Genomic DNA, 12,241 nt, shown 5'->3' on the forward strand with positions numbered 1-12,241 from the left:
CAGCTTTAACGTATGCGTATCGTTCTGATGTTTAGCATCTAACAGACAATTTAACATTAAAAATGCAATCAGCATTACAGATCCACTTTCACTAAAATAAATGTAAACGTATAACTTGCAACATGCTCTGTTTGTAGCCACTGTGAAACGTTAGCAGGTTCTCAAATTTAGTGCTGTTGTATCTCTGCAATCACAGCCGAAAATGGTACCCGAAACCTGCAAAATGGTTTATAGTTGCCTGAGTAAAGGAAAAGAAATAAAATAGATGATGTATCTAACAGGGAAGCGAGTGCTTCATTTCTAGGTTCTCTATTGGTGTACGCTTCGCATGCAGTGTGCCACGGGCACTTACAATCTGTGTATCTCTCTAGAGACTCTTGTCATCACTATAGCTGCCTCAATATCTGCCGCATTAGCCATTTTTAACAGCGTACATTTTCGCGCGCAGACAGCAGACAATGGTCAGTTGGGAAGCTGGTCGGTCAGTGCTACATACGGCACTATTTGTTGATTTTTTGGGTGGAGTGGGGGAGTGGGGGGGGGGGTGGCCGGCTGTCGGACTCAACCGACTGCCCAACAAGAAAAATTGATCGGGAAGTGCCAACGCACGCCCAATTTATCGGACGCTCTATAAATTGGTCCCGAAAAATTGACGCGTGTATAGGGCCCCTCACAGTGGTGACATCTTTATGAATAAAAGGCAATGTCCTGAATGACTGATTCATCATCGCGTAACCCATATCGCAAAGGATAGAAATTTGAAATCTGAAGAAGGTATGGATGTTCTACTGTAAGGCATTTTCCGAAATTCGAACCCTAAGGAGATGAAATAAGGGGTGAACGTTTCTTTTGAAAAAAAAAAAAAAAAGATGTCGGTATTAAAGCAATTTTGAAGCTAGACCTACGAAAACTGGCATTTGGTTTCTAGGTCAGAAATAGAGAAATACGTGTTTCAGCATTTTTGGAAATTTAACCCTGTAGAGATGAAATAGTGGGTGAAACATTTTATGAAAATATATAATTATTAAGGAACGACTGAGGTATTTGTAAAGCTACATCTATGAACATTGGCATTTAACTTCTCGGTTAGAAGTAAAAAAATACATGTTTCAGAGCTTTTGGAAATTGGACCCCATAAGGGGGTGAAAGAGGGGATGAGATTTTTTTATGAATATATTTTATTATAAAACATTTTTAAAGCTAAATCTATGAAAATTTAAATTTGGCTTCGTAGTTAGAAATAAAAAATACATGTTTCAGTGGTTTTTGGAAATTGAAGACCTATGGGCGTGAAATGGGGGGCGAAAGTTTTTATGGAAATATTTCATTGTGCAAGCATTTTCGAAACTAAATCTACGAAAATTTGTATTTAGCTTCTCTGTTAGAAATAAAACGTACGCACATCACTGGTTTTCGAATTTCAACTCCTAAGGGGTCATTATCGACCAGCCTAAACAGCTAAGGATAGAAACTTGAAGTTTGGAGATGGTGCAGATCTTACTGTAGGCATCGTTTTAGGAGGGATTGTCCGAAATTCCACTCGTAAGAGGGTGAAGAAGAGGACGAAAGACTTTTTGAAAGTACGTCGCTATTAAAGGAATTTTGAAGCTAGAACTACGAAAACTGGTATTTGGTTTCTCGGTCAGAAAATAAAAAATACGTGTTTCAGCATTTTTGGAAATTCAACCACCAAGGGGATAAAATAGTGCGTGAAAGTCTATTTGAAAATAAATAATTACTAAAGAACTACTAAAGGATTTTTAAGGCCACATCTATGTCAATTGGTATTTGACTTCTCGGTTATGAATAAAAAAATATGTGTTTTAGTGTTACTGGAATTTCACCCCGTTAGGCAGTGTAATAGAGGATGCAGATCTTTTTGGGAAACATTTCGCTGTATTAACTGTTATAAAGCTAAATTTAAGAAAATTGGTATTTCACTTTGCGGTTAGATATAAAGAAATGTTTGTTAGTGGATAAGAAAGTCGCTATGGAAATACACTACTGGCCATTAAAATTGTTACACCACGAAGATGACGTGCTACAGACGCGAAATTTAACCGACAGGAAGAAGACGCTGTCACCCTTTCAGAGCATTCATACAAGGCTGGCATCGGTGGCGACACCTACAACGTGCTGACATGAGGAAAGTAACCGATTTCTCATACACAAACAGCAGTTGACCGGCGTTGCCTGGTGAAACGTCGTTGTGATGCCTCGTTTAAGGAGGAGAAATGCGTACCATCACGTTTCCAACTTTGATAAAGGTCGGATTGTAGCCTATCGCGGTTACGGTTTATCGTATCGCGACATTGCTGCTCGCGTTGGTCGAGATCCAATGACTGTTAGCAGGATATGGAATCGGTGGGTTCAGGAGGGTAATACGGAACGCCGTGCTGGATCCCAACGGCCTCGTATCACTAGCAGTCGAGATGACAGGCATCTTATCCGCTTGGCTGTAACGGATCGTGCAACCACGTCTCGATCCCTGAGTCAACAGATGGGGACGTTTGCAAGACAACAACCATCTGTACGAACAGTTCGACGACGTTTGCAGCAGCATGGACTATCAGCTCGGAGACCATGGCTGCGATTACCCTTGACGCTGCATAACAGACAGGAGCGCCTGCGGTGGTGTACTCAACGACGAACCTGGTTGCACGAATGGCAAAATGTCATTTTTTCGGATGAATCCAGGTTCTGCTTACAGCATCATGATGGTCGCATCCGTGTTTGGCGACTTCGCGGTGAACGCCCATTGGAAGCGTGTATTCGTCATCGCCATACTGGCGTATGACCCGGCGTAATGGTGTGGGGTGCCGTTGGTTACACGTCTCGGTCACTTGTTGTTCGCACTGACTGCACTTTGAACGGTGGACGTTAGATTTCAAATGTGTTACGACCCGTGGCCCTACCCTTCATTCGATCCCTGCGAAACCGTACATTTCAGCAGGATAATGCACGACCCCATGTTGCAGGTCGTTTACGGGCCTTTCTGGTTACAGAAAATGTTCGACTGCTGCCCTGGCCAGCACATTCTCCAGATCTCTCATCAATTGAAAACGTCTGGTCAATGGTAGCCGAGCAACTGGCTCGTCACAATACGCCAGCCACTACTCTTGATGAACTGTGGTATCGTATTGAAGCTGCATGGGCAGCTGTACCTGTACACGCCATCCACGCTCTGTTTGACTCAATACCCAGGCGTATCAAGGCCGTTATTACGGCCAGAAGTGGTTGTTCGGGGTACTGATTTCTCAGGATTTATGCACCCAAAGTGCGTGAAAATGTAATCACGTGTCAGTTCTAGTATATTATATTTGTTCAATGAATGCCCGTTTATCATCTGTATTTCTTCTTGGTGCAGCAATTTAATGGCCAGTAGTGTGTCTTACACAAGAACGCAATAGGCATGATTAACAAAAGCTTTGGACTCCAGCTACCAGAATCGATTTTTGGTCAGAACTACACTGGGAAAAGATCGTGTTTGTATGGGCTTAATTAGCGTGAACAGTTTAGAAGGTGTTGCAATTTGTGGACAACATGAAAATTCGATGAAATAAAAACAAAACAAAAACCATGTGTGCAGTCCATAGAGTCCACATGAGTAAAGTAGTGGGCACTAAGCTAGTAACGTGGCAGGTTAAGGTGGTGGTGGTGATGATGGTGGTGGTGATGATGGTGGTGGTGATGATGGTGGTGGTGATGGTGGTGGCGGTGATGATGATGATGGTGGTGGTGATGATGATGATGATGGTGGTGGTGATGATGGTGGTGGTGGTGATGGTGGTGGTGGTGATGATGATGATGGTGATGATGATTGTGGTGGTGATGATGATTGTGGTGATGATGATGATGGTGGTGACAATGATGATGGTGGTGATGATGATGATGGTGGTGATGATGATGGTAAAGTAAAGTAGTGGGCACTAAGCTAGTAATGTGGCAGGTTAAGGTGGTGGTGATGATGATGGTGGTGATGATGATGGTGGTGGTGATGGTGGTGGCAGTGATGATGATGATGGTGGTGATGATGATGATGATGATGGTGGTGGTGATGATGGTGGTGGTGGTGATGATGATGATGGTGATGATGATTGTGGTGGTGATGATGATTGTGGTGATGATGATGATGGTGGTGACAATGATGATGGTGGTGATGATGATGATGGTGGTGATGATGATGGTAATGATGATGGTGGTAGTGATGATGGTGGTGATGATGGTGGTGATGATGATGGTGATAGTGGAGTTGTGATGATGGTGGTGGTGATGGTGGTGATGATGATGATGATGATGGTGATGATGATGATGGTGGTGATGATGATGATTATGGTGGTGATGATGATGATGATGGTGGTGACAATGATGATGGTGGTGACAATGATGATGATGGTGGTGATGATGATGGTGGTGATGATGATGGTGGTGATGATGATGGTGGTGGTGGTGGTGTTGGTGGCCGACTCACTCTTATGGTTTGAGCAAAGAGGTTGGAGATGAGCGCCTTGATGCGCGCGGGCAGCGGCAGCGCCGCCACCTGGTGCTCGGCCCGCAGCTGGCCGTGCACGCGCAGCCGGCACATCAGCTGCAGCGACGCGACGCGCCGCGACACCCACGCGATGTGCACCTGGCAGCCCGTCGCCACGAACAGCCGCTTGTCGTTGTGGCCCCACGTCAGCGCCGTCACCGGCGACTGCGGACATCACAAGCTTCAGCGGCTACTCTACTGGCACTGAGGGTGCCAAACTAATGCTCAAAATTACTCTCATCAGTGACAATATCCGATACAGTTGCTAGAATTTGTACATGTGAAAAGGAATGCACAACTAAGTTTCAGGACATGTCTCCCATCTTCAGGTGCATATTAAAATACGAGTCCTCAAACAGATTCGCAACAGAGGTTAAAATATCCAGACTGAGATTTTCATTCTGCAGCAGAGTGTGCGCTGATATGAAACTTCCCAGCAGATTCAAACTGTTTGCCGGACCGACACTAGAACTCGTGACCTTTGCTTTCGAGGGCAAGTGCTCTACCAACTGAGCTACCTCTCCTCACAGCTTCAGTTATGCCAGTACCTCGTCTCCTACCTTCCGAGTTCGAGTCTGGGTCCGGCACACAGTTTTAATCTGCCAGGAAGTTCCATGTCAGCACACACTCCGCTGCAGAGTGAAGATCTCATTCTGACAACATTCCCCAGGCTGTGGCTAAGCCATGTCTCCGCAATATCCTTTCTTCCAGGAATGCTAGTTCTGCAAGGTTCGCAGAAGAGCTTCTGTGAAGTTTGGAAGGTAGGAGACGAGGTACTGACAGAATTGAAGCTCCTCCATACTGAAGTAAGATGGGTCTTTTGTGGCAAGTTTTTAAACAATATACAGTATTTGAACTGGCGTCAGAGATATTTATGTTACTCAGTGACAAAAACAATGATATGAATAATTTCTTCGTCGATGATCAGGGGTTATCAAGACTGGCCTATTTAGCTGACAGGGCCCAGGGCCTCCAAGGACAAGGCGCAACAACTTTCTTACAAGGGAACCTCCCCATCGCACCCCCCTCAGATTTAGTTATAAGTTGGCACAGTGGATAGGTCTTAAAAAACTGAACACAGATCAATCGAGAAAACAGGAAGAAGTTGTGTGGAACTATGAAAAAATAAGCAAAATATACAAACTGATTAGTCCATGTTGAAGATAGGCAACATCAAGGACAGTTTGTAACTAGCAGTGCCGTGGTCCCGTGGTTAGCGTGAGCAAGTGCAGAGCGAAAGGTCCTTGGTTCAAGCCTTCCCTCAATTAAAAAATTTAATTTTTTATTTTCAATTTATGTCACAAACTCTTATGTTTTCATCACTTTTTTGGGAGTGATCATCACATCCACAAGGAAACCTAACCAGGGCAAGGTAGAAGAATATTTTTACCCATTCGCCAAGTGTACTAGTTAGGTGGGTCGACAACATTTTCCTGTCATGTGACGCATATGCCGTCACCAGTGTCGTATAGAATATATCAGACGTGTTTTCCTCTGGAGGAATCGGTTGACTATAGCCTTGCGATCAACTGTTTTCGGTTCCCATTGGAGAGGCACGTCCTTTCGTCTACTAATCGCACGGTTTTGCGGTGCGGTCGCAAAACACAGGCACTAAACTTATTACAGTGAACAGAGACGTCAGTGAACGAAAGGACAGACCACAACTTTGCGAAAACAAAGAAAAAAAATTTTTCGCTGGAGGGAAGACTTGAACCAAGGACCTCTTGTTCTGCATCTGCTCTCGCTAACCACTGGACCACGGCACTGCTCAACTTACATTGTCCTTGATGTTGCCTATCTTGCAGATGGACTACTCAGTTTGTATATTTTGCTTATTATTCCATAGTTCCACACAACTTCTTACTTTTTTCTCGATTGATCTGTGTTCAGTTTTTCAAGCCCTATCCACTGTGCCAACTTATAACTAAATCTGAGGGGGGTGCGATGGGGAGGTTCCCTTGTTAGTAGATCACAAGACAGTATTGCCTCTTTTAGTTCACAAGTACCGAACAACAACCTTCTCGTATTTCCTAATCTTACATCATTTTTGGAAGACAATGAACTAGCTCCCATGAAAGTTTTAGTACGAGACATTGTTACACATTTAGAAGTCCTTCAAAAGAGCTTTTGAAAAGTACTTTCCCAAGGATTACACAAAATATGTCTGGATAAGAAATCAGTTTCCAGAATGGTAGTGGTAGAGGTAATCACAATAAAAACTTTCATTGACAATACTAGCGGCAGTTCAACGAAAGAAAAGTCTTTCAAAAAGAAAACTCTGCTTACTTTTCGGTTAGGAACAAAACAATACCCTTTTTTTCCAAACAAGCAGTCTGAGTTTTGATGCTATTTGTCACTACTTACATGTGTCAAACTGGATTTCTGAGTTGTTGTACATTAAAAATAAATATGGAAACAGACTTAGTGCTGAAGAAGATTGGGGAGTTAAGCTGAGTTCAGTCGAGGCAGACTTTGAAACTCTGATTAAAGATAAACAGCGACATGCTTTCAGCTGAAACCTGCAGGTGTACTTTCAACAGTATCTAGATTTGAAAACTGATCAATTATTGGTTTCGAAGTCTCATTTACCGCCAAAGCTTCATATGATTCTGATTTTTTTTTTTTTTTTTTTTTTTTTTTTTTGCTTTTTGGAATCCAATTTACTACACTCCATGTTAAGTTTATTACTGTCTTGCACAACTGGTTTTTATTATTTGTGAAGTAAAATGTTATTCCGCCCTTGCTCATTGAATATTTGGATCAGAATCGACTTAATTCCATATTATTTGCTACAAATTAAATACTGAAAGTGATCATGAACAGCTGTAAAAAAGTGATTCCACGAAACCTTATTACTTGTGTGTGCCCCACTTCTACCAAAAACAGCAGATCATGGTCACGATGTAAAAACTGTATTTGTGTTGTCAGCACTGAACAAGATGGCGAAAATTATTTCCCCTGTGCCGTTGCTCACCTGTATGTTTTATAATCTGTGGGATCTAAAGACATTAAACACTTCTGAAACATATTCAAAGCATACCACAGTTTTCGTTAGTGTTATTGGGACGATCTGACACTCCTACCACACCATACACTTTATGATTCCGAACCATTCGATGAAGTTTTGTTGTCCTTTTTTGTGTCGCTCCATAGAACCTAACACGTCAAGTATGCTGCAGGCTTTTACTCGTATGAAAACTGAGTACATACACTGACCTGAGTGTAGGGTATGGATGTCGAATAGATGAGGACTCCAGCGTCGGAATAGAACCTGAGGACGTTGGTGTAGTCAGCGGATCCAGGCTGCTGGTAGCTGCCTGCCACTGCAAGAAGCTCTCTGGAGTTGCTCCACTCAATGCACAACGGTCCAGAGAGACCGGTGTGCACCTGAACTGGCGAAACATCATCGAAGCTCTTCATCAGGAACACAAATCCGTTTTGCAGACTCACTGCTAGCACGAAGGTACGTTCTTCTGCAAACATCAGAGTACAGAGTTACAAATATTAATTGTGTCTTATCTAACAGACTTACCTGCTAACATTAAAAAAATTCAAGAAAAATTATAAACTACTAATAGATGGCTGCATTAACCAAATAAATCAAAAACTACATACGTCCTCAATAACAGAGAGTAGAGCCTACTTCCAGTTTAAAGTTTAAGGTTACTAATCTATAAGTCGAAGCGCTTTCTTACTTCTAAATTCTATGGAAGTACTTTTAGGCTACTGCAGTATATTCGTAGATTCGTTTTTTTAGTTCTCTAACAACTTTTGTTCAGAATTATGCACGTGTTTGTCAGTTAAGATTTTATAGTAATTTGCTGCCATTCTTCTATGAGTCAAAAAACATTGTGATAATTCATTCTTTCTCTCTTTGTGTACATTTGGTACCTGAAAGTTAGAGTTTCATATCTGACTGTGTTCTGTACTTAATTTTTTTCTTCTTTTATCTAGAAACAATTATGAATGACTTTTTGTTTGTACATTTTGATGAATATGTGAGACTGACCTTGGAGGTTCTACATAAATATCATTCTTCAGTTAAAACTTCCGGGCTGAGAGGCCGTGGTCGATGTATAAAATTTCCCCGTAGCGTTTCGTCTCCATCTGCGGGAGACTTCTTCTGAGGTCGTCCGGCTACTGCCACTGAGGCTCCAGGTACTCTCGCATTTATAGAGCGCATAGAGGGCACCACCATTCGTCACGTGATGCCGACGGTATGCCTATCTTTGGAAGGCGTCATCATTCTCGATTCTGAGTAATCGATTGTCATTCTGCTGGTGCTACGTCGACATCTATATTTTGTCCAACTTTAAAACTTCCTCTTTTCTATTAAAATTATTATGGTTTTTGTGAATCTCTATTGCTTCTCCATACATGTGCGCATGATAATGGGATGTTCGTGCTAGAAAGCTTTTCTCATTAAATTTAATTTCGTGGTTCCCATCTCGAAAAACATGCTCAGCTGCGGCCGATTTTACGATGTGTCCTAAGCGACAGTTTCTTTTATATTCGGCTAAGCGGATGTTTACATTTCTTTTCGTTGTTGGAATATATACTTGTCCACAACTGCATGGAATTTTGTATACGTCAGGTGTTGCTAGGAGTTGTCGGGCGTCTTTTGCAGTTCTTAAATATTCCTTAATCTTTTCGGTGGGTCTGAAGATTTTTTCGATCCCATACTTGGCCAGAACTTTCCCGATACGGTCCGTGACTTTATTAATGAACAGTAGGAAAACTTTTCCAGTGGGTGACCGTAGTTGCTGTGGACTAGTTGCTGTGGACTTCTGGCTTCTTTTCTTCTTTGATGAAGGGCTCGATCTATTTCCTTGCTGGTATATCCGTTTTTCATGAAGGCTGACCGTAAGTGATTTAGTTCATCTTGCAAGTAAGCCGGCTCGCAGATTTTGTTGGCTCTGTCCACTAAGGTTTTCATGACACCTCCTTTTTGCCTAGCATAATGGTTTGATTCCTTGTGGAGGTATCGATCCGTGTGAGTGTTCTTTCTATATACTTTGTGGCCCAGCGTCCCATCCACCCGTTTAATTACCGACACATCCAGGAAATTGAGTTGACCGTTGCTCTGTTGCTCTGTAAACTGTATCTTCGGGCTAATGCTGTTCAGGTGCACCAAGAAGACATCCAACTCTTCTTCACCATGAGTCCACACTACAAATGTGTCATCAACATAGCGGTACCATTTAGCTGGCTTTTTACTGGCAGTCTGCAGTGCTCGCTGTTCGAAGATCTCCATAAATAAATTGGCAACCGCTGGGCTGAGAGGGCTTCCGATTGCCTCTCCGTCAATCTGTTCGTAAAATTTGTTGTTGAAGTGCAAATAAGTTGTCTACATCTACATCTACATTTATACTCCGCAAGCCACCCAACGGTGTGTGGCGGAGGGCACTTTACGTGCCACTGTCATTACCTTCCTTTCCTGTTCCAGTCGCGTATGGTTCGCGGGAAGAACGACTGTCTGAAAGCCTCCGTGCGCGCTCTAATCTCTCTAATTTTACATTCGTGATCTCCTCGGGAGGTATAAGTAGGGGGAAGCAATATATTCGATACCTCATCCAGAAACGCACTCTCTCGAAACCTGGCGAGCAAGCTACACCGCGATGCAGAGCGCCTCTCTTGCAGAGTCTGCCACTTGAGTTTGTTAAACATCTCCGTAACGCTATCACGGTTACCAAATAACCCTGTGACGAAACGCGCCGCTCTTCTTTGGATCTTCTCTATCTCCTCCGTCAACCCGATCTGGTGCGGATCCCACACTGATGAGCAATACTCAAGTATAGGTCGAACGAGTGTTTTGTAAGCCACCTCCTTTGTTGATGGACTACATTTTCTACGGACTCCGGACCTGGTACCCGCCTTACCAACAATTAATTTTATATGATTATTCCACTTCAAATTGTTCCGCACGCATACTCCCAGATATTTTACAGAAGTAACTGCTACCAGTGTTTGTTCCGCTATCATATAATCATACAATAAAGGCTCCTTCTTTCTATGTATTCTCAATACATTACATTTGTCTATGTTAAGGGTCAGTTGCCACTCCCTGCACCAAGTCAGGCAGTGTTTAAATAAAGCCACTACATCAGTCGAAAAAATATCTGCTATATATGAAATAGCTTCGTTTACAGGCACCATGGTAAACAATGACACTACATCGAAGCTCACTAGAATATCACTTGGGCTGACGTTAATCTCCCTCAGATTTTCATTAAAATGCGCTGAGTTTTTAATGTAACTGTCCGTTCTGCAAATGTATGGTTGCAGCAAGCAGGCGAGATATCTGGCCACCTCCTGTGTTGGAGATCCTATAGCACCCACAATCGGTCTCAACGGGACCTGTGGTTTATGTACCTTTGGGAGTCCATATAGTCTGTGCGGATAAGCTTCCGTTTTGCAGAGTTGTTTTTTATCATCCAAAGAAAGAGAAGATTGGTATGTCTCAAAATTTTGGTTTTAGGATCCTTCTGAAGCTTTTTGTACGTAGTGGGATCCAAAAGGTCACTAATCTTCTTGTGATAATCTTCGGTGTTCAGCAAAACCGTAGCATTTCCTTTATCAGCTGCAAGTACAATAATGCTCTTCTCCGCATTGATCTCCCTCAGTGCCCTCCTTTCCACTCGAGACAAATTGCTGGTAGGTGGTTTCGCTTGGCGTAATATTCTGTTTCAGTCCTGATTTCATCCGCGGAATGCGATGATAACAACGGATTCCTGCCTCCACATTCGCTATAATGTCCTCTGTAGGAACCTTTAGTGGCGTAACTGCAAAGTTGCCTCCTTTCGATAGAACTGAATGTTCCTCTTTTGTTAATTCTCTCCCAGACATGTTAATCACAGTTCGAGAGTTGCCAGCGACTGATGTTTCACTTCTACCTTCTGTAGGCCATCGAATCTCCTCTTCTGCCTGTTAGTTGCCATTTCTGCACTGAGCTCCATGGTCCTGAACGTGAGACAGTCCACCTTATTCCAGTCATAGCACTGCATTATGTTACTGATATACAGGGCTATTACAAATGATTGAAGCGATTTCATAAATTCACTGTAGCTCCATTCATTGACATATGATCACGACACACTACAGATACGTAGAAAAACTCATAAAGTTTTGTTCGGCTGAAGCCGCACTTCAGGTTTCTGCCGCCAGAGCGCTCGAGAGCGCTGTGAGACAAAATGGCGACAGGAGCCGAGAAAGCGTATGTCGTGCTTGAAATGCACTCACATCAGTCAGTCATAACAGTGCAACGACACTTCAGGACGAAGTTCAACAAAGATCCACCAACTGCTAACTCCATTCGGCGATGGTATGCGCAGTTTAAAGCTTCTGGATGCCTCTGTAAGGGGAAATCAACGGGTCGGCCTGCAGTGAGCGAAGAAACGGTTGAACGCGTGCGGGCAAGTTTCACGCGTTGCCCGCGGAAGTCGACGAATAAAGCAAGCAGGGAGCTAAACGTACCACAGCCGACGGTTTGGAAAATCTTACGGAAAAGGCTAAAGCAGAAGCCTTACCGTTTACAATTGCTACAAGCCCTGACACCCGATGACAAAGTCAAACGCTTTGAATTTTCGGCGCGTTTGCAACAGCTCATGGAAGAGGATGCGTTCAGTGCGAAACTTGCTTTCAGTGATGAAGCAACATTTTTTCTTAATGGTGAAGTGAACAGACACAATGTGCGAATCTGGGCGGTAGAGA

At 43.1% G+C, this 12,241-nt stretch overlaps 1 protein-coding gene across 1 annotated transcript in view; it reads right to left on the minus strand.

The window, feature by feature from the left end:
* Positions 1-12,241, minus strand: part of LOC126456215 (tubby-related protein 4) — a 509,546-nt gene that overhangs the window by 77,841 nt on the left and 419,464 nt on the right. The window contains exons 6-7 of the mRNA XM_050091971.1: positions 7,748-8,004; positions 4,472-4,696 (exon numbers count right to left, since the gene is read on the minus strand). Coding sequence (XP_049947928.1) covers positions 4,472-4,696; positions 7,748-8,004 — 482 coding nt within the window. The remainder of the gene's footprint in view (positions 1-4,471; positions 4,697-7,747; positions 8,005-12,241) is intronic.

The sequence above is a fragment of the Schistocerca serialis genome, chromosome 1 (assembly GCF_023864345.2).
Source record: "Schistocerca serialis cubense isolate TAMUIC-IGC-003099 chromosome 1, iqSchSeri2.2, whole genome shotgun sequence".
NCBI lineage: Eukaryota > Metazoa > Arthropoda > Insecta > Orthoptera > Acrididae > Schistocerca > Schistocerca serialis.